Raw genomic sequence first — 27,001 nt, 5'->3', positions numbered from 1 at the left:
ATGTTTCTGCCAATTAATCTTTTATAGAGTAGGTAAGACAAGGAATTGAGTTAGGGGTGCCTTAAGTCAACAAAAGTCATCCTTGAAGGACCTTTCTTCTGATGATTTATAAATTGCAGTTAAGCTACTTTATTGACTTCTGTAAACTTTCAGTGATGTCTGTTAAACAAAGCTCCTTAGGTTTAAGATCTGCTCTTTCAAGTTTCTGTATCTGAACTGCATTACTCAAATATGATTAGATTACTGCTGTTTAGATTACTTTCATAGATTTGAGGCTGTAGTTAACTCAATAACTCCCTGATTCTAGATTCTGTAAAAGAATAAAAGATAATTCCTGTCCTAGAAACCTTAAAGTACCATAGAAACACAAATAGAAATACGCCTTTTTAAAGCATATTTCTTGCTGATTCATTTGCCAGTATGAAAACAAGAATATTATTCTTTAAATGTGGTTTCTGTTTAGAAACCATTACTTACTGAGTATTTCACCAGCTGCTGGATCTGTTTTTCATATTTATTCTATGAACAAGTTGATCTCTGAATTTAAGCAGACTTTATATTTTTCTGTATTCAGTGCACATTTATTACAATCACTCATTCCATTCCACATTAAGGCCTAGTTTCTCAGATATTACAAAAAATCAATATTTAAATTATATCTACAACATGCCAGAATTTAAACTGTTACATTGCTGTGTTCATATTTTAGGATAATTGGGGCTTTTCTTATGTTCAATATATTCTCAAACCACACTTGGAAAAATATTTTTTCATATGCTGTCGAAGTTGAATAATACAAGCAATAAGGAAGATAACTTATTTTTGTCATGCTGTTTGTAAAATATGTATGTAAAATGTGTTTGATGCAGTCCGCACAGACCAGGAAAAACAAAGCTGTTCCTCCTTTCTTTCATCAGTTGCAAAATTAATGCTCTTCAACACCCCCCTTCTTTTTTGCCAAGTTATTGCACAACAACTAATTGCGAAAGCATTTCAGAGTACCCGAATGTGCTCAGATGAGGGATGTGAAACACATTCAGTTTCCATCTTTTGCTTTTCCAAAATGACTCTGAAAGGCTTGTTTGCTGTTTTTTGTTTGCTTTTTGTTTTTGCAAAAGTTGCATCAGAATGCTTCACATAGCCAGTCTTGTTTTAACATCTTCCCCCCCCCCCCCAAAAAAAAAAACCAAAACCACCTCCAACCAGTAATATATTTTAATAGGACTGCTTTTGGTTTTAAATGTAAAAAAATCTCTTGATCTGTTTGATCCTTTGTAAATGCAGCGGTGTGACAGTTGCCATGGTCAGATCTCAAGCTGGACGTATAGTGATACCTTTCACAGAAATACTTAGTAATATACTTGTGGAATTTTATATCGGTCTTATTTTATATCGGTCTTATTTTATATCGGTCTTATTTTATATCGGTCTTATTTTATATCGGTCTTATTTTATATCGGTCTTATTTTATATCGGTCTTATTTTATATCGGTCTTATTTTATATCGGTCTTATTTTATATCGGTCTTATTTTATATCGGTCTTATTTTATATCAACATAAGTAAGAACGTTTCTGATGGTATTAAGGCTGGTTATTTCTACAGGAGCCAGTTATCTAAGACTTTTTTGTGTGTGTGTTATTGGCTACAAAGTGAAGATACTGCAGTCAGAATTGGCAGTACCATTGCAGGTGTTCTGTGATAAGACTAGGCTCCTGAAGAATGTCCTAATATTTATTGTGTTATAGTTTGTAGTTGGACTACACTAATGCATCACTGTACCAGAGATACTAAAAGTAAATGTTACAGAATACATGCAAGCACTAAAACAGTTTAATGTTTCTGTGATGTTTTAGTGGCGGTATAAATATGGTTTGTAACAAATGGATTTTTTTTCCAAATGATACCATTCTTATTTCTTGTTATAGTAAATAATGCCCAAGAACTGGGCATTTATCAGGTATTAAAGTTGCATTGTGCTAAATGCTATACCAAATAGTCCTTATTGATTTAAAAATTACTGCACAATAACTTTTACTTTTGGGGATATAGCTTATTGAGTATAGCCTAAACTACAGAGGTTTAACATAAAACCAGAGGTACCATAAAATTGCACAAGACTTCTCTTTTTTCAAATTATTACTCCATTATCTTTTAATCTTCCCCTATCCTCTATTTAATAAAGAAACATCTAATTGTTGCACCAGGTCTGTTTAACAAACCATTAAGAAAAAGTTGTGATTTATTCCTTGTAAAGTGCTAGCCTTTTCTAATCTTGAATGTTACTGTCACTACATAGTAGTAATTCCAAATGAGTTAAGATTTGGATGTCAGTATTCCCTCCACATTTCCTTTCTATTTGTCTTTTACACATTTTTTTCTACTTGTCTTTTACACATTTGTAAATCCATCAGGAAATTGGATGCTATCTATTGTTTGTGGAATTTAAAACTGAGCTCTCAAGAGGACATTGAATTAGTCAGTTGATTTCACCCTAGGTGGAAAAAGAGTTCTTCACCATGTTTTAATAGCTCTGTATTATTGTACTTTTAGAAAAGGGGAAAGACAAAAATACAAAGTCAAGAAAATAAGCCCAAATGAGGAATAATTAAAAGCAGGAATGGAAGGTGGAGCACAAATGAAAATGTGCCTGAAAGTCGTTAAGATAGAAGGAGAGACCAGTGGGTTGAGAACACAAATCTATTAAAAACAGGAAACGTGTCTATGAAGCTAAAGAAGCTGCAAATAAACAACTGATAATGAATGCTCTTACCTGCATTGTTAAAGATATTTGTCCATATAACAGAGCTGCCATACAGCTAAGCATAACTGACTGTTTCTGGTCAACAGAACATCTCTCAAGGGCCCTTTTGCTTCCCTCGGTGTTCTTCAGTGGAATGAGACTTCAGTAACTTGGGACAGTCAGACTGTCCTGTGCAGTTTCCTCCTTTCTTACATTGTAAGCCTCAGTGATCTGAGGCCATGTTTTTTCAAGAATTTTAGTGTTCAGCAAAATTTCTCATTTAAAAAAAAATCCAACCAGTCTGAAGTTGCATTTGTCAAGTGAGCTATTGCTGTATGTGAAATATTCACTCATAACTGATACAGCCTTAATGAGACAGTTCTGCTGAACCCCCAAACTCAAAATTCTATGCATCTGACCCGATGTATGGGTTGGTAATATGTGGATGGAATGAACAGCTTTTGGAAATTGTGGGTAAGTCAATTTTCTCTTTGAATTGTACCTAACAATGCACATATGCATAATATGCACAATTTTTTATTGCTGAAAAGAAGCCAGATGAATGATACTTTTACTTGATTGCTGTTTCTGTGGTATTTTGCCAGTCTCTTCCAATTTTGAAGTCATGGCAATTGTTCCTTTTAATGAAATGAGAAAGTTGTTTACATGAGGACTTGAAATTTCCAGTGAGTAATTCTCCTACAGTTACAGTGTTATTAGAGGCTGTAGTGAAGATGGCTTTCAGATTATCTCCGCAGTTCCCATCATACTATTAAATTCTTGCATATATTATAGATTCTACAAGCTAAAGGTGCAAGCACTGGGAATAGTGTAACACTGCATGTTTCTAACCTACTAAATCTTCTTTCTGTTGCCTTACAGGTTGTCAAGATATTGCAGATGAATTTAGAGCACAAGAAATTGATGGACAAGCTCTCCTCTTGTTGAAGGAGGATCACCTTATGAGTGCAATGAATATTAAGCTTGGACCTGCGTTGAAAATCTGTGCACGTATCAATTCATTGAAAGAATCCTAGGGGAAACATGAAGGTTTAAACATTTTTCTGTGACAGAACCAACAGTAATATGCCAACATCTTCACCATGGCATGAGTATTACTGTGATGTTTTCTTAAAAGTATGGAGTTTTCCCCACATAAAAACTTAAAAATATTCCTCTGGTTATATCATGTAGTTCTCCATAGTTTCCCACAATAAATAGGTTCATGGTAAAGCCTGAGTAATACTTTGAGTTAAAGTGGGAGTTGATGGAAAAACATGAAGTGAAATATGCTGTGGTAAGTTAAATATTCTCCAACATGTACTTATTGTACAAGTTTAGCACCCCCAATCTAAACACCATTTAAATTATGTTGCTGTATTCTGAAAGACAGTTTTTCCACACATACAGCAGTTGTTGGACTGAAATAACAAAAGTGTCCACAGATCCTGTGGAAGCACTGATAACAGTAAAATGCTATGCATTTAGTTGTGCTCTCTGAGTTTCTTTTAGTCTTGAGCAAATTGTTTGAAGGGATAGGTTGGCAGCCTTTTTTTCTTGTGTAGGCTTATCCTCATCTCTGCCACTGTAGTATTTTCTTTAAGTCTGGGAATACTGTAGACCATTCAGGAGTCTCATGAAAATCCTTGTTGTCAGGCTACTGAAATACAATGGCATGACACTCTTGCCAGAGGTAACTGAAGCACATATGTTACTTCACTCTTTGTATGCTGCTATGCACTAAGAGGGCATTAAGTTGTTAGTTTTCTAGCTTTGCATGCTGCTAGTCAAACTAGACCAGCAGTTCTCAAATGGGGGTTCAGAGTGGATCCTGAGAAGGTGTGAGAACACCTAGGGTTCAGGTTCCCAAATGCCTGGGTGTGAGGGGTTGAAAATTACAGCCGGGACTAGCTCTAAGAACTGGAGACAGAAAGGTTATCACAGTTCAGTGTTTTTCCTCTTCCAGACCTTTTTTAATACCATTTTTTTCCAAACTGTCACTGTAGTGCACCTCTTCTCTGCTGGCTAATGTGAGCTGGGGTTGCAGTTGTCAGAGGAAGGAGCATGATGAGGAGCTCGGTGAGATCCCATCAAAGCTCAGCCAAAGGGAAACTGCTACTGCTGTGGAGGGAGCCTGGAGCTTATGTGGGTGGAGGAGTGCCACAGCCAGGCAGCTCTGCGGGAAGTCTCCAGGGGCCTTGCTTCTGTGCCTCTGGCAGGAGGCTTTCACTTGGACAGTGCGGACCCAGGTACTTCTTTGTGGTGGGGGTAGACAGTGTCTCTATCTGTCTTCACCCTCTTTCTCTCTCTGTGCAGAAAAGGTACTTGTCCCCCAAGGTACCAACACCCTCAGAAGCTTCTTGGGCTCTGAGGCAGCAGCACCTTCCCAGCCATTGCTTCCCCATCACCTATGTATGGATGTGTGTGGATATATTCTTTACCTTCTGTTCCCTGCCTTTTGCAGCTCTGCTCCCTGTAGGTACAGCCCTGAATTCCCAAGCTCTTGTATAGGGCAAGAAGTGTATGTGTGTTGATAGTTGCTATGTATATTTAAATTAAATATGTGTATGCGAGTCTGCAAATAAAAGTATTTTATGCAAATTAGTGCATAAGATATGATTGTATAGGGAAGTATGCAGGGGGACCCCTAAATTATTCCTGAAAAGAAGAGGAACTTTAGATAAAGTTTGAGAACTGCTGGCCTAGATCAAAAGGAGTCAATGCACATACACTGGCTGAAAGGAAGGTTTGTCACAGGTAGATTGATGTGTGTAGTGATGTCCTTAAAGAGTAAGTTCGGATTGCAGAAGAATCTGTGCTTCATTTTCCTTTAATAGACTATCACTTTGTTTCTGTTAACAGACTTCCTACCAATATCTTCCAGAGATCAACAGTAGAATCACTGCTTTTAACTGCAACTGCTTGAGCTTATTAATAGGGAGTGTCACTAATATTTTTATCAACCACTGAAGCTGCAGGTTAGGACTACCCATTGCTGTTACCTGGTAATATATGGTGAGAGCCTAATCTGAATGGCACCAGAGGCTTGAGAAGAATTCGTTGATGTCTGGGTTTATTTTGGAGGGAAGTTTGATGAGCACTTTCTAATTTTTTTTTTCTATCTTCAGTTAGTGTTGTCAAACAAACTTAATTGAAGGTTCACTGTTTGGCAGTGTTCATTTGAAAGATAATTCAAATAATGGAGACAGTAGGTTCTCATTTGTAGCATTTCTGTAAGATACACTGTGTAGCATATCTGTAACATATGTTTTAGAGGATACCTTCTGTTTTGATGAGCTAATAGAAGACTAAAGATATCTTAGATATTTATCCTTTGGCTTTTGTCTTAAAGTTTTATTATTTTTATACAGAAATATCACTGGCTAATTTTTAATCTGTTTTCTGATCATATTGTTCTTTGGCGATGTATAAAGTAGGTATATTTAAATGTGAATTGATAATGGCTTAAGGCATATTTGAAAATGTGGACTTATGTTGTGAGTCTTATCTAGACCTGCAGTTAATCACAGTGGTGTTACATGCATGATAATTTCATGATTGTTTTAATCTTGGTATATTAGCTTTCAGGAGAACTTCTACAGCTAGTGTTTATATATGACTGTGAGACTAATTACTGACAGATGCCAGCAGCTCAGAGCAGGCCTGATTAATGCACGTTTGTTCTAGTTCTTCTGGTACACTACATTTTCCATGGTTTTTGGAGAGCCACAAATAGTGAGTTATGCTTTAAATATTCATGAATACAGCAACTAAGAATGTGGGCCTTATGCATATTAAAAGTTTTTCTGCTTCAGCTGTTTTGGCGTTAAGAAGGAACTTTGACATAGCTATACTAACCTATATTGATAGAAATGCACATGTACTAGGGTTTTTGCTAGTATAACTGTGTCAATAAAATCAATTTAAAAAATACCACACGTACATAAAAGTAGGCTGGAAGACTTTCAAGTGCAAATAAGGTCTATTTCAGGATCTTTTGAATTTACTCAAAAAGCAATACAATACTTGGAGTAAAATTCCTCCAGAACCATATTGCCTATCAATTACTTCCGTTTCTGTTCAAATCGGTGAGATTTTTCCAGGCTCATACAGGAATTTTCCATGGCTTTCCCCACAAATTAAATTAGACTGTCCCCCAAAAGAGGAAGTATGGCTGATTTTAATTAATTTCATTAACACTCCCACTAGCTGGGTCTATCACAAATCCCTTTCATTAGCTGTATTTCCCAGGGTTTTTTATTGTGTCTTCAGGCTGCTTTGTGCCACATCTCACAGTAACATTTCAGCTCCTGTAGAAAGGAATACAGGACACCACGGGATCTTAGCTCAGAAAGGATATATGTTGGGTGGCTTTTTCTTTCCCTTTCTATTTAAAAAAAAAAAATAAATAAATCCCTCTACCTTCACTGATCTCCATCTTACCTTACTAAGATAAGCTCAGCATTAGCTCAGGGCAACCCCCTCACACAGGGTACTGGGCTGAATGTGACTATCAAGATTTATTCCTGTACAGTTGTAACTATTATGCTTGTCTCAACAGGTATAATAGTTATCAGAGTTTTTCTGTTTTGTGTTTTGAAGAAATGTCCCCAAATGCTTAAAATGTATATGCAAATTCCCCTACTTAATCTGGCTCATATCACTCAGCCACCCTGCTTTGGAGTAGGAATAAAGAGAATAGTCCTGGGAGGGAAGGAGGCCACCTCTGTTGACTAGAGTTCTCTGGGAGCTCTGGGCTGCTTCTTGTTCAAAAACAAGCACTGACAATGAACTGCCAGATTCTCCCAGCCAACCGATATTGCCTCACTTTGATAAGTCTGTAGATTCCCTTGCTTATAGATAGAATAAAATAACCACCACCTTGTCAAGTTAAACTGTCGGTTGCCTCAGTTCACCAGAGTGTTTAAGTGCTTTTAAATAGACTATATTGCAAATCCAGTCTTTATCTACCAATCCATTTTTTTTTCTTTTTTTAGAACTGAATTTCTTGATGGAGGGTAAAACCTTTGTTCTATTTGTGTCAATAAGCTATCTCAAACAGAAGGCTTATATCCTGCAAGCCTGTATTTCCCCATTTCTTTCCTGTAAGAGCAGGTTTTTTTCCATTATTTCTTTTTGGACAAATTAACAAACAAGTGGGAGTCTCATCTGTTGGATAGAACAGATCAGTCCATCATAAATGCAGATAAGACAGAGAAAAGAAACAGGATTGAAATAAGTATTTGAGCAGGTTTATAATAGCTCTTGGATCAAATCTTTTTCATCTTGATCTTACCTATAAGAAAACGTTCAGCTATAAAACTTTCTTAACTATGGTTTGAATTGAGGTTAATGAGACTTTGCTAGGTATAGTGTGTCAGTGCCCGGCATACTGGTTAAAACTGCGGCCTATGTCAGATACCTGCTATCATTTTAATACCACAGTATTGATACAGAAACTTGCAGCTCAGTAGCCTAAGAAATTTTCTATACATTGACCAATTGAATAGGCAGTCAAAGAATTCACTGGCAGCTTGTGCTGTGGGTCCTAGTCTTGCAAATAATTAGGAACCTACATAATTTAAAACATGAGTAGTTCTCCTGACAGTACTGGGACTATTTAAAATTTAAATTAGGCATGTATGTAAAAGCTTGCAGGTTTATCTTACCAGTATTACTTAGATTTCCTGTTAGCATGTATTTAGAAATATAGTTGTCACCCACTAGCCAGACTTTTTCTCACTGATCGAGGCTGCAGATAATAACTCTGTGACAGTCTTGTTAGGATACTGAACTTTACACCAAAATTAGTCTGCTAGAGATGGAAAGAAACTAACACCTTAACATATTTTGTTTTAAATATTCTGCTTCTGTTGAATTCTGAATGGAATAGGGATGCATAGAGCAAACAGAGCTATAAATGCATAATTTGTGTAAGGTGTTATTAATTGCTCATAGTGAATTACTTTTTAAGTCACTTTTGAACAATGAGCTGTAGTGTCAGACAGGAAATATTGTGAAGACAAAGTATGCAAAAGAAATTTAGAATCATTTAATGCTTAATTTATTTAAGCTAAGCCTAAACTGAGTTCATTTTAAATGAATTTGGCTTTATTCATTGGAATTCAGTTAGACTCCAAAGGTCCTATATGACTATATCCACTGGATTGCTTTGAAAATAGTGATCTTAAAAAGAAATGATGGTACAAATAAGTGTCTGCTATGTCCATTTCTTATCAGAAAGCTGTCCCTGATACAGTCTAAAAACTTGATGGACAGTCTGTATCCTTCACTAGGAGTCTGGCACATTTATTGGTTACAGAAGCAGTCAGGACACATGCAGTGTGACGAAACCTTTGCTGTGGGAGTACTTACAACCATGCTCAGTTAATTGGATTGAAGTACTGACGTGCCATTCACTTAAGGTAACTGTGTAATGAAGATGTACCCTAATCCGTGCAAGTCAGGCTGGTTCATTTTTACCACCTTGATAATTTAGGCAGAGCTCTACAATGTGCCATTTTCTCCTCCCTATAGATTTCTAAATGTGCTTTTTGCACTGTGAGTGTCACCTGTGTTGGCTACAGCAGTTTGCATAATACTTGTGTTCTGGGTTTCATGGTTAGAAATTCCACATTTATTCAAGGCCCTTATCCTAAGCTGTGTGTAAGTTTGTGTAACCTACATTGTAGCTTTTACACAGGTCCTCATTCACTTGGAGGTTGTACGTATTATTTACTGATACCATACAGCTAAGTGGAAGGAAAAAACAAAATTCAAAGGGGAGAATATAAAATATGCTTGTAATTGAAGGTGTGTAGTAAACTTGCAGCCTAATTGTTGTAGCTGTTGATCCAGCTTTTCCAAAGCACAATTCTGGCAATCAGTGTTATGAACAAATTTCAAGTTACAAATTCTAAACAAATTTCCAGCATATATTCAGCTTCCTGCTAAATTACTCAAAGTGATTGTACTGTAAGGATCTAGAAGATGATCTGAAGAGATTTTTCCATCTGGAAAGAACTGTAATTTGAGCACAACTATATATTCATAGAATAAGGATCATAAATGTCATGCAAGTGCAATGCATAACATTTAAGGAGTATTTTAATAGTGCAGAAAAAGCACTGTATTGCTACATAGGATTGTTGAAAGGATTACAGCATTCTTAATAGGCACTACATCAGGGTATCTTTACTGCTGATGGGACTAGGCTAGAAGCACAAATATAACTGACTCATGAGGCCTATCTGTTTTATGGGTGAAATCAGGTCAGCCCATGTGAAGACTTGTGTTGGGCAGCCAGGATGTTGATGTTCTCTGCCAGCTCTTTGTAAAGTAGATGGTTGAAAGAATAATTGAAATGAAATTGAAAGAATAAATGAAAATGAAAGATTCTAGAGAGCAGCTTCCCTTCTCAGTGTTCTTTGTGATAAAAACTTAGTGAACTGATACAGATCAGGAAAGAGGAAGGGTGGTATAAGGAAAATGAAGGGTTTTATTAATGAGTGCCAAATACTTTTGTTTAGAGTTGAAAGCATATAGACTAGCTCATTAAAATTAGCTTGGTTTTTTTTTGGGGGGGGGTATTCTGATATGAGAAGAGTACAGAAATTTATCATTAAGGGTTAACACTTTAATTCTCACAGGATTATTTGATGTTCATGGTAACAGTGGCTAGAAGACTGTAAAATATTTCAAAGGCTTAAGGCCATTCATTGCACAGCACAAGAAGCAATGTAAGAGGAGATATAGCAGTGGTTGTCCACAGTTCTTACGATTTCAGATATTACCACCTTCATAACATAGTTTCTCTCCTCTTTAAGTCCTGAAGTGACTCTGTAATCCTGTTCTACAAAGTAATGATGTATGGCTGTATTGCCAGACCAAACAGTGTTACGACTTCCCAGAATCACCAGATGAAAGAGAATAATGTACAAAGAGAGGAAAAGACTTTGTCCACTAGGAGGATAACGGGATACAGATCACTTCACAACTGGATCAGGTACCTCCTAGATAAAAGGTCAAGGATAAAAATGGGCTTAAAAAGAAAGCTAGTATTTATATATTTTAAAATAGTCACCAGGCTAAGACTCCACAGTTGGATGCTAAGTGAAAACCTGTAGTGCCACTCTTATCTACTTGGTGGGTGTAATGGCAGCCTAACAGTTGATATTTTTGACACCTTTTCCCAAAGAGTATGGGAGAAAGAATGTAATGTAATGTCAGTACATTCAGTACTTGCTTTGCTTGCATGTTGTGGCTTCCATATAAAAATATGATGTCAAAATTTAAAATGGCTTTAGAAGGACTGCAGCAATTAGGGGAATTCTGGCACCCTCAGGATAAATGGGAATGTGTAGAATGAATTATGGTTTGAGAATCTGAATCACATTGGTTAATATATCAGCAGTCTTACTCAACTTCTTACAATTGCATTCCATATATGTTAATGAATCTGAAACATGAGACTAACCACGTGAAACAAACATCTAAAATCTATATTCTTGAGAATAACTTAACCTTGATCTGTTGTTAAATAAATTTCAAATTAGGTTTTTTCACCTGCCTCTTTAGCAGTTAGTTACTTCAGGACTTTCTCCAATGCCTGGTGCATTAATATATTTGAGGTATTTGCTGTTTTTTAAATGGAATTAGGTTTTGTAAATATTTTGTCAACCCCATTTCAGTGGGTATCCAGTTTATATAAAACCTGAAGAAATGCTGTGTCCAAAAGTGTGTTTAGACTTGGCTTATTCTATAGTATCTCAAGCACTAAACAGCAGCAATTAGAAACTGAGAGCAGGGGTTGATAGATTAAGCTTGTTTTTCAAGGTTAACATTGTACATGTTTTCCTACTTTTTACATGGATGTAGACTTGTTTGTCAAAATACATTATTCAGCATAAAGGATGAAATTTGTGGTGCCAAACACTTCAAACTATGTTGTTAAATACTGCCTCCTCTTATTGCACTAGTTTTAAAAATCAGTTATTGATAATTTACTGTCATTTTGATTGCCTTTTTAGTAGATTCCCCAAACCATTTTCTACTGCTTTAAAAATGCTCATCTCCTTTTGGTTACATCCCTAAAACATTGTTACTGAAACCTCAAAGAAATTGATGACACACTGTGGATGAAAGAAGCACTATTTGGGGTGAAGTAATAAATCAAAATAATTGGAATTTGATATATTGCAGAAATATAAAATTAATATATGAGATATAGATATGTGATTGTGTATTCTTATCATGGAGTGATACTGGAATATTCTTTTATAAGAAATTTTAGCATACATAGCATTAAATTCTGCAATTAGATCTATGTCCATAATTGATATATAATAATGTAAATGGTAACCCAAAATAATTTAAATTTTGCAGTTGAAGAGCACACAGTGAACTATGTAAAATATCTTCACTTTGTGAACCATTTTTTTTAAAAAAAGCACTTTCCTATTACCAACTAGCATGTGAATGAATTTTAGATTCTCATTTGTTATGATCTGTAGAAGTGAGATTTCTTTAATCTGTCTGTTAATGGATAAACTGATTATACAAATGCTGAAACAAAGCACCTTATACTATGCTGCTTAAACTTGCTTGTAATTGCACCTTTTGTTATCTGCATATTTTTCTTACTGAGTATTCTTCTGTGATACCATTGTTCCCTGTGGGTCTGAGTGAATGATTAACCAACCTACAGCATCATTTACTTATATAGTTTATATTTCAATACGACATTGTATTGTGAGTTCAGTGCTTCAGAAATAAATGCTACTTCCATTTGTCTATTTTGGTTGTGTATCATTTGTCTTCCATAAATTAAAGCAATAGCTTTATAAAACTGTAAGAACTTGAAAATTAATAAGGTATTTTTGTTAGAAGTCTAAATATTTTTGCCCTATTGAATTAGGCCCTTCTGAAATTAAGGTAGGTACATTTGTCTGAAGTATTTCTGGTCCCAAAGTAAGTTAGTTCTATTCTAGTTTAACCCCTTCTTTAATCTGTGGTATTAGTCTTCAAAGCTCACATACATCTGCTTAGGACAGCGAATTGAGTTGAACTGTTCATGTATTAAAGCACATCTGTATTTTTTCCAGTGTTGGCATAACTGCCGCCAAATTGAAACTCTTGCTGTTCTCAGACAGTAATGTATTTAATCTTTAATACACACATATACATTATACAGAGTAGCAGTAGCAAAGACATAATGAAACATCACCATCTTTCCTTTAGTTGCAACACCTACACATCTTACAGTATTTTTGGTAATACGTAAACAAAGCTTGCATTTATTTTTTTAGGAGTTGTAGTTTTACATTAACTAAAACAAGTTATCCCCCTTAAAACAGACAAGAAAACTTAATTTAAATCAAACTGAGAAAAGTCATGCTTTAACAAGAAAGTACACTTCAGAAGTCACAGAACTTGTTTGAGCCTCTAGGTAACGCTTAAATATAACTGATAAGGTTGCCAGTTTAGAAAACTTTATTGCGTTTTATACTATAAAACCTGAGATTATTCTGTTTAAAACAAGTGCCAGAGTCTAATAAGAAACAAAGTTCAACTCAAAACTTGTTTAAGTAGGGTCTTTTCTTAAATCCAGACTTTAATTCTTGAGCATGCAGCAAGCACCTGCCAGTTCAAAAACTAGTGTGGCAGTCTGCAGCGTCCTGCATTATGGTAGGATATTCAATGCACTACTGGTGAATGTTACACTTCTTTCCAGAGATAGTAGCTCTAGAGTGTTTCTTTGTATTATCCAGAAGGACATGGAATGTCAGAGCACTAAACGCACTTCTGTTGTACAAGCACTTATTTGCAGTCTTTTCAGTCAGCAGCTCGTTAACAGATTACAATTACTGTGCCTGACTTTTCAGCTGGCTCTGTATTTTCATTGTTAAATGGCGTAAAGCAGAATTTCCAGCTGACAAATGGATCTGTAGACCACATCTCCTCTGTTAATTCGACATCATGACATCGACACCAGTATGCTACTGCAATAAGAAAGCTGTTGATGAAGTATAGCCAGGGGACATTCATCTCCATGTAGGCTGGAATCTGAGCACCAAGAGACAAAATGATAATTTGAAGGAGAACAAAAGGTGCCCACGTGCCAAGAAAACAGATGAGAAGTCTGGTCAGAAGGTGCCGCCTACAGCAAGTGTTGTCATTGTCAGATGCATACGGGAACATCAGGACAGGCTGACTGGCAAAGGAAACTACCCTGACAGACAGCAGCATCATTAAAGCTTCCTTCCAGCAAGCCAGAAGAGCCATGCCTATGAGAAGCAGCATGGCAAATGAGACCGAGTAGCTCTGCACACTAACATAGGAAGGACACTGATAAGGAGAGAAGTGTTTCTGAATTTCTAGTTCTTCATAGATAGCAGGAACTTTCAGAATACAAGAAAACCCTGAAATCCATATAAAAACCACAACAAATACATAAAATAATCTTTGACCTCTTTTAGGAGGCTGAGATGTTTGGGCTATAGTCACATAATAATCCAGAACAGCCACAAGATACACTGGGTAATGCAAAATACCATAGGTCAGAGAAATTATCTGAGTGAACAGGCAGATATGGTATTTGGTAAACCTTACACCCCAAAGTGCAAAGTCCTCAAAATAGAAAATGAAAGCTATATTCACCAGCAGCATGAAATCAAAAAGTGCTAGTGAAACACAAAAATATCCCATAAAACTAACTTTCACATTTTTCTGTTTAACCCGCAATATGAAGAGATCAAGGGACACTTTTCCAAGCATAATAAGGAGCAACATGTAGCTGATTTCAAGAGGTTGGTTGACTTGTGTATAGTGGTACCAACCAGAACAATTTTCACAGAGTATGGCAGCCATCCTCCAGTGGTGAGAACCAGCAAAATAAATATTACAGGGCACAGTGCTTCATATCTGAAAAAGAAAGTTTAAGAGTTTATCCCCGGGGTACTTCTATCAATTATAAGTTATTCTCCATCATAGTAACTACCTTTACATCTGAATTTTCCAGGCTCCTAATTTAAGAGTGAAAAGCTTCATTAAAACACCATTAAATTGACAAGAAGTTCCCAAATCTTTTAATGTTCTTGAAATTACATTTTCTTGAGAGTTTAAGAAGTCAACGCAGGCTTAGTTTAATCTAGCAGCTTTCCTAAGGAAACAAGGTTTAAGGAATGTTGACTGTGACCCTTTCCTTTAGAAAGCCTGGGGGTCTTTCAGTCAAGTTGGGCAGAGGGGTGAACATTTCAGAGAAGTTCCTATGCATTTTGAGGAAACAGATAACTACATAGCAGACAGAAATTGCACAAGATGGAGACCAGTTCACAGTATGCCTCACAATTTATTACGGTCATGGAATCTATATGGAATTGAGACTGTTGAAATAGCCCAAAAGCAGAAAAAGCATCATCAGCTGCTAAAATCCTGCAGCTCAGAGAGTCCAAAGTAAACAAGTTTCATTAGTTGACTAGGTTTTTTGTTCTTTTAGTAATTTAAATATTACAAAAGACAACACCTCAGAACAGCTGTTCTTCCCTTTGGACTTGCATAGTTTCTTTATAATAACTCTTTTTCATGTGTTAATTCCTAAGCAAAGTGAACATAGGATAGCTTCATGTATGTCAGCATGATGTACTAGAAAAAGCTATCCATGCTTTTTCCTAAAGAAACAGGATAGTGATATTATCTATTATAGTGCCTATATTTAGAGGCAGGGATGAATGCAAAGCATTAAACATTTTTCCATTTTCATTTTTAACTCTCTACAAAACTGGTAACTGCTACTTTGCTTACATTTCCATTTCTCCACCACCACCCTTTTCTGCAAAGAAGTTACTTACTACTTCTGTGTTTTGCTTGGGGGGTGGGGGGAGTGGGTTGGAAAAAATTTAAGACCTAGCAGCAATCTCACTCTGAAATGGCATATATCACCTGTGCTGAAGCCTACTGCAGAGTCACTGAAGGCCTCTTCTAGAGAGTCAGATTTTTTATATATACATATATATATATCTTAACAGTTTCAGTAAGAGAGCAGGAAACTCCTCAAAACCGACAATGCAACTAGACCTTTGAGAGCTAGATTTGAGGAAACGGAAAGTGAGAAATGGTGCAAGTATTCTCAACAACAGCAGTGAAAAAGCTTAAGGCAGCTGTAAGAAGTAACAGCTTCTTAGGATCTGTTAGGTACAGTTCATTTGTATTTAGAGTGACATTTTATTACCAGCTTGCCTGAATTAATGAACATTTTTGAGATAGGTGTCTTCTGAAAAGTGGAAAGAAGGGCAGAGTAGTTAAGAATACTTTGCAGTATCTTCTGTAACTTGGCGTGTGCCCGCAAGCTACCGCCGGACGGTGTTACAAGCCCACCTAGGCTTGCAGTTTCACTCGTCACCTGCACGAGTGCGTTTAGTCCTCAAAAACTCTGAACGCACTTTACAGTGCAACTTAAAGTAGCCCTCTTTCGCCTTCCACGTGTATTCAGTCTTCCTATACTGGATGTTGCATTTGTGCATTTCGGATTGGTGGAAACCTGCAGTCAAAACAGTGCGTGTCATACTATACAAGTGATAGCTTTAATCCGTTCATGTTACTGTAGTGCACAATAACCTGTACGCAGGTTAAAGCTGCTGCGGAGAGGCCTGGGCTGAACAGCGGAGCCGCTACCGACACCGGCCCGAGGCGGCCGAGCGCTCTCACCTGGTTGTCACCGCCGCGCACGGCCTCGGCGAGCGGCGCCGGCAGCTCCACGTCCCCGCCTGAAGGGCCCCGCAAGTTCGCTACGGGGCAAAACTCAGTTTAGACGGCCACGGAGCAGGAAAACGCGCTGCCTTCCCGCTTTTTTCGCAGAAAACTCCCTGCACTCCGCGCCGCCAGGGGGAAAAAGAAAATAAAAGCGGGGCCGCAGGAAAGCCAGGCTCGGCGGGCACCGGGGGAACCGGCGCGGCGGCGGCCCCCGCGCAGGTGCGGCCGCCCCCGCGGCGCCGCCGAGAAAAGGCTGCGGCGCCCTCAGAGCCGCTCCCCGCCGCGCCACCGCCGCCGCCGCCTCCGCCCGGCCCGGCCCGGCCCCCCTCGCCCGCACCCACCTGCTGCGGCCGCGCCGCCGCTCGCCTCCTCGGCGCGACCAGCGGCGGTGGCGATGCGCGGGGAGGGCGCGGCGGCTCCGCGCCGCCGCCGCGGGCACCTCAGCCGGCGGCCATCTCCGCCCCTTCCCATGGCACCGGGGCAGCGCACCGCCCCAGCGCTCGCCGGGGCGGGGCGGGGCGGAGCCGGGCCGAGCCTCCCCCTCAGCGGCGCGCGGAGCCGCTGCGGCTGCTCCGCCGCTTTCCCGCCGCCTGCGCGCGCGGCCGGGCCGGGCGCTGCCTCAGGGCGCCGCGGCGGCGGCTCGGACTAACCGCCCCCCCCCTCCCCCCGCGGGTTTGAACGGCGCCGCTAACGGCAGCCGCGAGCGCGGCGGTTGAACGGCTGCTCGCGGGGGCGGGGGAGGAGGCGGCCGGGAGCGGCGGCAGGTAAAGCCGGCCGGGCTCGCTACGCGCTCGGCGGATAAATGTCTCATCCTTTAAGCGAGGGAGGCGTGACATTTAATAAAAAGCGTCGTCGCGATGGGGACGCGCAGCGTGTGGCGTGTGCGGAGCCCCGCGGGGCTGCGGGCTGGCAGGGGAGGCGTTACAGCAGATGCCCCCAGCGCCCATCAGGCGTTGTACGTGCTGGTGTGACTACAGCGGTCGTGCTGTGTGGAAGTGACTCCAAAATGTTTAATTTATGAAGGCCCCTGAGCACCTGATAGGTGTTTACTCGCCCGTCGCCAAGCCAGGGCGCGCCTGTGCCCCCAGGGACCGTCAGCGCCGTGAGGCCCCGCTGCCCTGATCCCTGCTGCTGTGGGACCCAGCCTGGAGAAACGCTTCGCTGGGCCTTTTCTGGTCTCGCAGCTGGGCCCTCTCTCCCTGTGGGGGCTTGTGGATCGCTTTGGGGCGTCCGCGAGTGTAAAACAGCCCCTGTCTGCGGGCTCCCCCCTTCACCTTGCCCTCTCGCGCTGACTGCGCCGTGCCTCCGCGTACTCGGCCGATGAGCTTTTCCGCAGCACGTCCCCACTTCAGTCATCGGTTAAGCCATGAAATAAAAGTAAACATCTGAGAATTCGGCCAGTGGTGGCATTTGCAACACAGTTCATTTTTTTAACATCATTTAATAGTTTTATAGGACAGCTTTGGTGTTGAAGTACAATGTAAATGTTTTCCCTCAATACTGTGTATTTACTCTCTTTCACAGGGAACTTCATGTTTAACTGGCAACTCCATGCAGGTAATGATAGAGTTAAAGCATTGTACTATAAATGCTAAAGAGTATTTTACTGTGAACATCTTGGCAAAATGATTTTTGTAAGAAATAGCTCTCTCTCAACTCTCTCTTCCTTGGGGATCCCTAACAGTAAGAAATGTTTAGGAAGAAGGTTAGAAAATACATGTAGTTCATTTTAAAATAATGAATCAAAGTAGATATTCCAGGAAGTATAATTTGAAGCCTTTTAAATGCATCGGCTTTTTAGCTTGGACTTTAGCTTTATCAATCTATTTGATAGAATTAAAAAAAACCCACAATAAAGGAGGAGTTTGTCTCCTCTTCCAGATTAAACTACTAACTGTGTTTTCCATTTGTCGTTTTACCAACACATATAGGATAAGAACACACCCTGCTGCTGGTATGGCTTGCTGAGGGTCCCAGGCTATGGTTCTCCAGTTAATTGTCTGTGGTTTCCTGTTGACTGTGGTTTCCTGTTGGCTGCATGTATGTAATATAGCTGTATTACTATACCTTTATTTTTTCCTTTATGTTTTGGGGAATTCAGGGCTAAATCTAATGGGAGCCTTGGAAACCTATGAGAAAGCTGTTGCAGCACCTGCCTTTCATGCAGAATGGGTTGTAGGGCCCAGTGTTGCCGTTCCTCTGCCCCCACAGACGAGCTGGGTATCCCTGCACGCTAATCCAAACTAGTTTAATAAGCAGAATTTGCTAGGGTAAGTCAGTATATGATTTGGGGAAAGATTGTGTCATCCTGCCTTTCTCAAAATTTTGGTGTTAGCAAGAAGAAATGACGTCTCTTAGATGCTTCCTGCAGATTGGGCCACTTGGGAAATCTAGGCAAAAGAACACCTAATTTCTGGAATCTAATCAGTTTTAGGAGAGCTAAATTTGGGGAAACTTTTTGGATTTGATGTACATCACTCAATTTACCCTACACCTTTTACTGGTGAACATCTGAACATCAGTCTCTGAGCATAGGGCAGCTGTATTGTGACCATGTTTAGTGCCCATTGGAAAGGAAATTTTTTTTGGTCTTCTTGCATGATAAATTGAAAATCAGTGCTTGACCTGTGTGTAGAAAAGTATTGAATGACTAGTAACACCTTTTCTGAAATCAGCTAACCCTCTGATACTCTCTTGAAGTAAATTCGGATGCAGCTAGAGCTTCCTTTTTTTTTTCCTTTTCATCTCAAGGATTAAATAGCTTCAGAAAAAGATCATCAGAAGTTTCTTCATGGAAAAACAAGATGATCAATATTACAATCTGAAAAAACTTGTGAGATTAAAGTATTCTCAAGCAGCATACTCATTGGCAATATTTACTTATCTAAAGAGGACTTAATTGGACTCTTACACTAGTTGCAATATAATAAGCAAATGTTTACACCCATGTTGAGTATTTTACATTCCGAGTGCCCACTCTGCACTGTAGTCCCATTCACGGGTATCTAAAGGATGCTGCTCCTAATAGGAGTTAGTTTTCTCCTCCTTAGTTGAATCCAGAGTCTATCGGGCACAGTAGTTTTCCTGGTGTTATCTAGAATGTCTGGATGATATCTTTCTGATATTTTGTGTGTTTCTCATCATGACTTACTGCAGAAACCACTGTATTGGCATATGTGGGTAGATACCTAGGTGGCCAAAAATAGCAACCAGGAGGGACAAGGGACTGCTTAAACATTTTTTCTGCTTATAAAAACCTTACTGGAATGATGATCTCCAGAATATACTAGCACAGTGTGTCAGCTCCACGCTCAGGTGGTCGCTGTGGGCATCTGAGCAGGCTCCTCAGCGTGGCCTACAGGAGCGTAATGCTGCCCACATTATATAGACTCTCACGCTTAAATTCTCCTGTGTCACTTTGAACAGAGGAAGAAGGGATTGAAAACACTTCTACATGCTCTACACTCTGGGACACTTATATCACAGAGCCCCAAATCCTTGAGGTAATGTTGGGACTACTGCTTTGCTTCCCATTCCCTCTTCCAGGACCCTCTGTGGTGTTTGTTTGAAAGCTTGCTTATTGCTTCCTGATTACCCTCAAGTGATCATTCTTCTCCTGAATACAACATTTCATTTCCCTGTTTTTCGAAGGATAATGTAAGATGAGATATCCTCAAAATCAGATGTATCGCTTAGTACTGGCAGCTCTTGCTATTGTTTTAGGAGCTGATTGCGCATAGTATTGCATAAGGTCATGCTCTTCTTTAGCTTCTGTTCAGTTTGCGGCTTCACAGCCAAACTTACACAAAGCTTGGCACGTACTGTAGTCACTCTGTAAATAATGGGTTGAGTCCGTCCTGCTTGGTTAAGGAGGCTGCGCTTACATTCATGTGCAGCTGGAAGGATTTGAGAAATGTATATAGGCAGCTGTGTGTGAAAACAAGAAGTGAAGCTGCCTCCTCCAGGAGGAGGGTACTTGAAATGTTACAGCAAACCTCTTGCAAAAGCTGTTTGTGCATTTTTCAGAGGATCATGTTGTGGTTCTAAGTGCTGTGTTAGTTGCAATAAATTTCCATACATGCTTCCTGGTGCTGGTTGCTCATCATTTGGGTTCTGCTGTGAATCTTATCTGCGTGTAGGATTTTAGGATAGCCTTTCAATCAATGCAAGGGGGAAAGGAACAAGTAAAAGAAAAGCTGATAGTCTTATATCTAATTTGATCAGTTTCTGAAAGAAGCTGAAACAATGTGATTGAATGGATTTAGTGTCCTTCTTGCAGAAGAGTGCTCTGTTTCTGGGCCTGCTAATCCCTTCGGTGATGGAGCTCCACTCTGCAGCCACACACTTCCTTGAGACTTCTGAAATCACTTAGAAAAACTAATGGAGAATAGTGCAGTCTCTGCATGTTGCTTCTGTTTCATCTTCAGCACTGCCCGATTTAGAGTGAGGAGGTTCCCTTCAGACATGGTGTAAATAATGAATACGACTTCTATACTGTGGAGGAGTATGAGGCACACTTCCTAATAGTCAGCTCTCAATCTTCCCTTTTCCCTGGTTCTTCCCCGGTTTGGGATGTGGTTGTATTTCAGAGGCTAGTTGCCATCAGCCCTTCATTGAAGTGAGCTGAAGGAATATATTTACACTGCACCTTTGTGTAGTTCAAGACACCTTATAGTGACATCTTGCACGCCTCAAGCCATGTGGGAGCAAAATGGGGAGATCAGTTGAATGCTTATGCCTTTTGATGTCATGTGAGGGAAAAGCTGTGCTGTGTGAAGTCCTGGAAAAATAATAATGAAACTCAATAATCCTGAGCAGTGAGGATGTCTTTTTCTAAAGGTCCTTAACAGACTTGATCGTTCTCTCTCTGTTCTGTATGCATAAGCTAACACATCTATCAAGTGGTGAACAGACGTAAGTGCAGTAGGCAGAGCAGGCACTAGACCCCTGTAGGTGCAGAATGTTGTCTATGGAATTAATTTGTGAGTGGAGATGAGTGCCAGTCCGATGTGGCCTTTCCTGTCTTCTTTTTCCTGGATATGCCTTGGGCTGGGTGTTGCCCAGCAGAAAATACTTAATGCTGTACTGGATTTTATGCCTCGTCAGCACGGGATTGGCAGTTTGAATTTTGCAATGGCCTGATGAGGAAGCAGTTGTGTAGTTCCTGAAAGGCTGTCTGTCTCAGAAAGCCAGTATTGTTTTTGTGAAAATTGTAATAAAATATTGCAAGAATATATGTCAAGGGATAGTTTATTTTTTAAAGACGAAAATACTTGATCGGTGTCCCATTTGCAAGATGCCTTCTGTTACTTTTCAGGAATCTTTTAAAAGCACAGACGGTGTATATTCCTTTTTTCTCACCATGAGTTTTTTATCTCGGAACAAGTCAGTGGAGAAGGTAGATTTAAAGTAATAAACAGCTTTGTTTGTTATTCAAAGTAAAAAGATGAGAGGAAATTTTCTTGCTTGATTTTGTCAGTACACATCGTGCTTTCTGTAGCATTACCCTTACTCAGAGTTTGCCCCTATTCAAATTTCTTCTAACATGAACATGTCAGAATGTTCCTGTCTTAGGGTATGTTGAAAAAAAAAGAAGAAAGGAAGGAAACATGCCATTGGGTGAAACAAATTGAAGAGGTAGGTTTACTTACCCTACCTTTCTTCCTCTTTCATGTGAAACAGTTAATGTTTCACTTCATACTTTCCCTTCCTCACATTTGTTGGCCGAACAAAGAAGGTTCTAGTGAGAAACTTACTTTTAAAAACAAGGTGCTTTCGCGTCTCAGCCAGATAACATCTTGTCCCACATAGGCTTATGGTACCTGGTGTGGTTGAGAGGTTGTTTGATTTTGCTTTTAACTTAGCTACAAATAACATTGTTGTGATTCAGCCTGTAGCAGATCTCACCGAAGATTAAATTCATGGGCTGCAACTGAACTGTGTCGAAACAGAGATGTGAATCTAGTTTCTACAGAGGATCAATTGTAGCAGCATTTGGTTCTCTGTTTGAATCATTTGAGGTGCTTGTTTTAAAAGTAACAGGTTTGTTCTTGAGCAGAAACCTTAAACATTTCTGTAGTAATTTTACATTGTTGATACCAGCCTTAATGCATTTTTCAGAAGTAGTATTTCCTTGATTGTGTAATTGCAGCATGTTTTTACAATACAGGATGTCGTGTAACCTTTTCCAGTGTTCATGAGGATGCTGCAGTCTTTTCCCCCTTGCCTTTGACCCAAAGAATTTTTCAGGGAGTTAGAAGGAAGACAGGAAGTACAAGGCTCTAACAACCGTGTTACATAAACCAGCAATTCATAAAACCCAATTCGTGGTTTGTGCGTCATGTTGCTTACAGTCACGAGAAACTAAAAATACTAAAACTGAAGCCAACATGACGTGCAAGGTGTGATATGACTCTGAGTGTGTTACTAGCTCTGTTTTGTTTTTTTGTAAGAAACCTTCTGTAACCTTTTAGTATGTTACTGCCTGCTAGTAGACTGTAATATCAAACAAATTCTATGGTGGCACTTTCTTTTTGAAATGAAGCTAAAAATGAAGAAAAAGCCAAGCCGTTTTACCCTGTATCTGAAGAAGGTAAAAACACATGTTCTGATTCCCAACAAAAAACCTTTCTTAGCTGTTGGTTCACGATTCATATACCAGGAAAAGAAAATGCACATTTACTGCTAAGGCTATTTTCTTGGGAGGTGAGAATCTTTCAGTCCCTGTTTTATAAGACTTTCTTTGTATTTTATTTACTGACTGGTTAAGGTAAACTGCAACAATATTTTGTAAGCACCTACATCCTTTACTGGATTTAGGAAGCTAAGCACTTTCAAGGATCACAAGCTTAGGATTTTTTGTATTTTATTTCTCTGTTTTACATGATGAGGATTAATGATGGTTACATGTACAGAATACTTTGATCTGTATCTAAAGTGTTATCAGTATCTACTAAGTACTATTATCTCCCTCTTACTTGAACTCACATTGAAACCATTTGTATAGTGTTATTACTAACTCTAAACTCCTCTCTCAGAAGTCTTTTATTATAAAACAGGTTTTTTTTTCTGAGTGGTCATTATTTTCACACACACACAAAGATGCATGGCAAAACGAATGCCTACTGTGTCAGCCAGCAAAGTAATGGACTCTTTGTGGACACAATCAGGAAATGGGCCTTTTGTTTTCCTGCACCTGGTGCTGTATTACAAATAAAATCATCCAATGTTTTATTAAATAAAATAAGAAGCTCTAATGAAATTGTACCAGCCATTACCAGGAAGTCTATTGAAAACATTCAGCAGCTGCTCAGTCTGAGTTCGTTTACACTGATAGGGTTGTTTTGTCCTTCTCCTGATGCTCTAAATGAGAAAGCTGCAGTGCAGTCTTAATGTACAACAGAGCCTTGGACCATTTCATACCACTCTCCTCTAACTCCTTTGAATTACTTGATCAGAATAGGTAATAAGTCAAGATAGTTGACTCCTATATGACTCCTAAACATTTGTTAGAAGTCAGTATTCTGGGTCTTATAGCTAAAAGCCGTTTATTAACACCAACTTATATGCCCTTACAGAATACTGGCATAGCAGGTAAAGACAGTATTACTCACATTTCATAGAGAGGGATTGTAACAGAGAGGTTAAGAGTCAGATCAGCCAATCCTTTTTATTAGAGGAAATATCTAAGTGGCTTGAGGAATTCTCTGGAGTGAGTTAGGAATCAATCTTGTTTGAAATAGCAGTATATCACCACCCTTTCTCTAAAGGTCAGTAACAGACCTGATCTCTCTCTCTCTATATTTGTAAGCTATCAAATAGCCATGCTGGCAAGTAGGCAAGGAGTCTTACACAGAATAAACTGCAGTTGCTAGCAGTAGAATGCCTAATTTAAAAGAAATGGTAACCCTAACAATAATTCATGATATTAATAGTTCATGATGCTGAATAGTAGATTTTATATTAAAACTGCTAAGAAGTTGCATCATAACCATAGCTGCTTTGTATACTGGAAAGTGACTGATAAAAACATTCTGATAAAGTAGTATAACAAGGAGTTTTGTTCAAACTTGTGTGATTCAAGCATTTTTAAGTTTGCTTTTAAAAGGTGTTGAATATGAAGTACTTAGGTGAAATGTCAGCCAAGCAGCAATTGATACAACCCTCCCTTCCCACAATTAGAAAATGAATAGTTAAGCCCACGAACAGAACATGCAGTCCTTACGTGTCTTGCGTTCTGGAGCTGCTCTTTCTGAGCACTGAGTTTTCTTCCGTTCAGGTGGAGGCGGAAAAATTATCACCAGAGTCTTTTGTCTCCTTTTCTGTTTTTGTGATGTTAGAGATCCACTTTGCTCTGTTTCACAACCAGTCTTCTAGAGCCCATCCTACTGGTGTTTTCAGCCAGCTGGAGATGACCCTTCCCTCCCTCCCTCTCTTCAGTCACTAACACTAGGAGGAGAAATAAAGAGGAATCTGGATATTGAAAGAACTCAGCTCCCTTAATAGGCAGGATAAGGCCAGACTGTCTTTCATTGGGTGCTTAGGGGCCAGGACCATTTTCAAGCCATCCGCTGTTGCCATCATCACATCCATATATTGAGATTCTGCATCTCTCTGGCTTATAGACCTCCCTGGTGCCAATAACAAAAAAATTTCCTGTAACCTCTAGCCAAAACCATGAGCTCCTTCAGCAGGGCTGGTCAGGAAAGGAGACATGCAGAGGTGCCCCAGCAGACTGAGCCTAGGTGTGTCTGTTCAGTGAAAGGGAGGGCTTGGTACAGTTACTTGAAAATCCTGTATTTTACACCAAGCTGATGTAATACAGAGTAACATAGGGAGCCTTGATCAAAGTGAAATTTTGCATAGATGACAAAGGATGACAATAGATTCAGGGGACCGGGGAAGGATATGTCTCAGTTATGAACAGCTGGACCATGCCCTATACAGTTAGGCCCACTAGGTTTTGGGGACTTTTCAACAGTGGTGTTTTTTTTTTTTTTTTTCCCACACAGCATTTAGGTTTATTTTGTGTTCTAAATTGCCTAGGTTGTGGCTGGAATAAATAAATTGTGGTGTGGACATAGCAAGGAGGAGGCAGCTCAGCAACTGGATGAGGGAGGAGAAGGGCAGGGCAGAACTGAATGATGATTGGATTTACTCTATGAACTGGGCTTATTTGGACTGAATCTGCCAGCAAATCCAGGAGGGGTTCTGCCAGGGACTTGTAACTTCTGCCAGTGGAACAAAGGCACCTGCAAGAGGTTGTTTCTCTTTTGCTCCGTGGTTTCGATGACAGCTGTGTCATTGAATACTATTTCATTCTCATTGGGACCTTATTAGAAAGGAATCACATTCTCAGAGCAGATAGAAAGCACACCTGCAAGGATCATACAGCTTATTTTGCTTAGTGCCACAGTACATTGTGTGCTGAGAGAAATGCAGGTGTTTGCAGAAAGGTAAATAAGGGGCTAAGCAAGGCAGCTATATCTTTTTACATTTCTACATTTAATGTTTATGTGTTCTGTATTTAATGTTTACTTAAGGCAGATATTCTATCAGCCTTTCTCCTGACCTACTAAAAGGAAGGCAACTCTTGGTTAAAATGTAAATTAAGAGTTGGTCAAGGGAATGAGACCTTCTCCATTTTTCTTTATCTGTCCTTGTTTTTCTTGTATGATGCTCTATGAACTTAATCCAGTATTGATTTTAAACAGAAATTGAAACAGGCCTAGATGATTAAAATATATACACATACATGTATATATACACATACATAATACCATAGCAAAATCAGCTATACAATACACAGTATATGAAAGTAAAAGCTCCCCCGATCAGCTGCTACAAAGGTACTTTGCTATTAGGAAATTGCTCATCATCACAAACACAGGCATCCCCATCAGTGCTGTGACAGTTCCACAGATAAAGGAATATGCAAATTTGTCAAAGAATAATTTGTTATCTTTTAATTACTAGAGACAAGGCTGACTGTTTTTAGGAATACCAGACCACTACAGGTGGCAAGGTTATGAGGAAAGTAAGGTTATATGTATATTGTATCCATACTAGAGCAGAGCATAGTTAGGTATAACATCTCCACTAAATACTGATTTGCATTTAATACTGATTTATGTTTTTAAGAGTAACTATTTAATTCCAAAAGAAGTTAGGGATAATTGTGTTAATCATTGTTGTCTTGTAAAGAAAAATAATCAGAAAACAATGCACAGTGTATAAAATACTGGGAGGAAGATCAGTAAGACCACTATAAAATTTTATTGTAGTAAGGACATTTTAATAGAGTAATTGTTTAGTAAATATAAATATACTTGTTCCCATTAAGATCATCCTACACTATAGAAGTTAAAGTCAAAACCAGCAAGAAGAAACTTACTTTGAAATACTTGATGTAGAAGTAGCCTGATAAATTACAGTAACTAAATGTTAGTAAGTACCTTTGCGTTTTTCCTCTCTTTTTGTATTCCTTGCCTTTGGGCTAGAAGTATTTGTT

General features: G+C 39.2%; 2 protein-coding genes and 1 long non-coding RNA gene across 7 annotated transcripts in view; 2 read left to right on the top strand and 1 right to left on the bottom strand.

Moving 5' to 3' along the window:
- PHC3 (polyhomeotic homolog 3) overlaps positions 1–12,536 on the top strand; it is a 44,854-nt gene extending 32,318 nt beyond the window's left edge. For all 3 annotated transcript variants that reach the window (XM_026105701.2, XM_064516601.1, XM_026105698.2), the window contains one exon: positions 3,625–12,536. In XM_026105701.2, coding sequence (XP_025961486.2) covers positions 3,625–3,779 — 155 coding nt within the window. In that variant the 3' untranslated portion in view covers positions 3,780–12,536. The remainder of the gene's footprint in view (positions 1–3,624) is intronic.
- A 346-nt stretch (positions 12,537–12,882) lies between these two features.
- GPR160 (G protein-coupled receptor 160) lies at positions 12,883–16,991 on the bottom strand. Of its 3 annotated transcripts, XM_026105786.2 has the most exons (4): positions 16,833–16,991; positions 16,447–16,526; positions 15,971–16,279; positions 12,883–14,664 (listed from the first exon to the last, which is right to left on the bottom strand). In XM_026105786.2, exon 4 carries the CDS (start codon positions 14,608–14,610, stop codon positions 13,591–13,593), a length of 1,020 nt encoding a protein of 339 aa, XP_025961571.1. In that variant the 5' UTR covers positions 14,611–14,664; positions 15,971–16,279; positions 16,447–16,526; positions 16,833–16,991; the 3' UTR covers positions 12,883–13,590. The 3 variants fall into 3 exon arrangements, with proteins under 3 accessions (XP_025961571.1, XP_025961569.1, XP_064372675.1); XM_026105784.2 differs by lacking the exon at positions 15,971–16,279; XM_064516605.1 differs by lacking the exons at positions 15,971–16,279; positions 16,447–16,526.
- Positions 16,992–17,002: 11 nt separating this feature from the next.
- LOC135329152 (uncharacterized) lies at positions 17,003–20,575 on the top strand. Its single transcript, XR_010390440.1, has 4 exons — positions 17,003–17,255; positions 18,016–18,048; positions 18,423–18,531; positions 19,243–20,575. It is a non-coding gene; the product is annotated as an uncharacterized LOC135329152 (long non-coding RNA).
- The last annotated feature ends 6,426 nt before the right edge of the window (positions 20,576–27,001 follow it).

Source organism: Dromaius novaehollandiae, chromosome 9, assembly GCF_036370855.1.
Source record: "Dromaius novaehollandiae isolate bDroNov1 chromosome 9, bDroNov1.hap1, whole genome shotgun sequence".
In the NCBI taxonomy this organism is placed as follows: domain Eukaryota; kingdom Metazoa; phylum Chordata; class Aves; order Casuariiformes; family Dromaiidae; genus Dromaius; species Dromaius novaehollandiae.
This window is presented reverse-complemented; position numbering and strand designations above follow the sequence as displayed.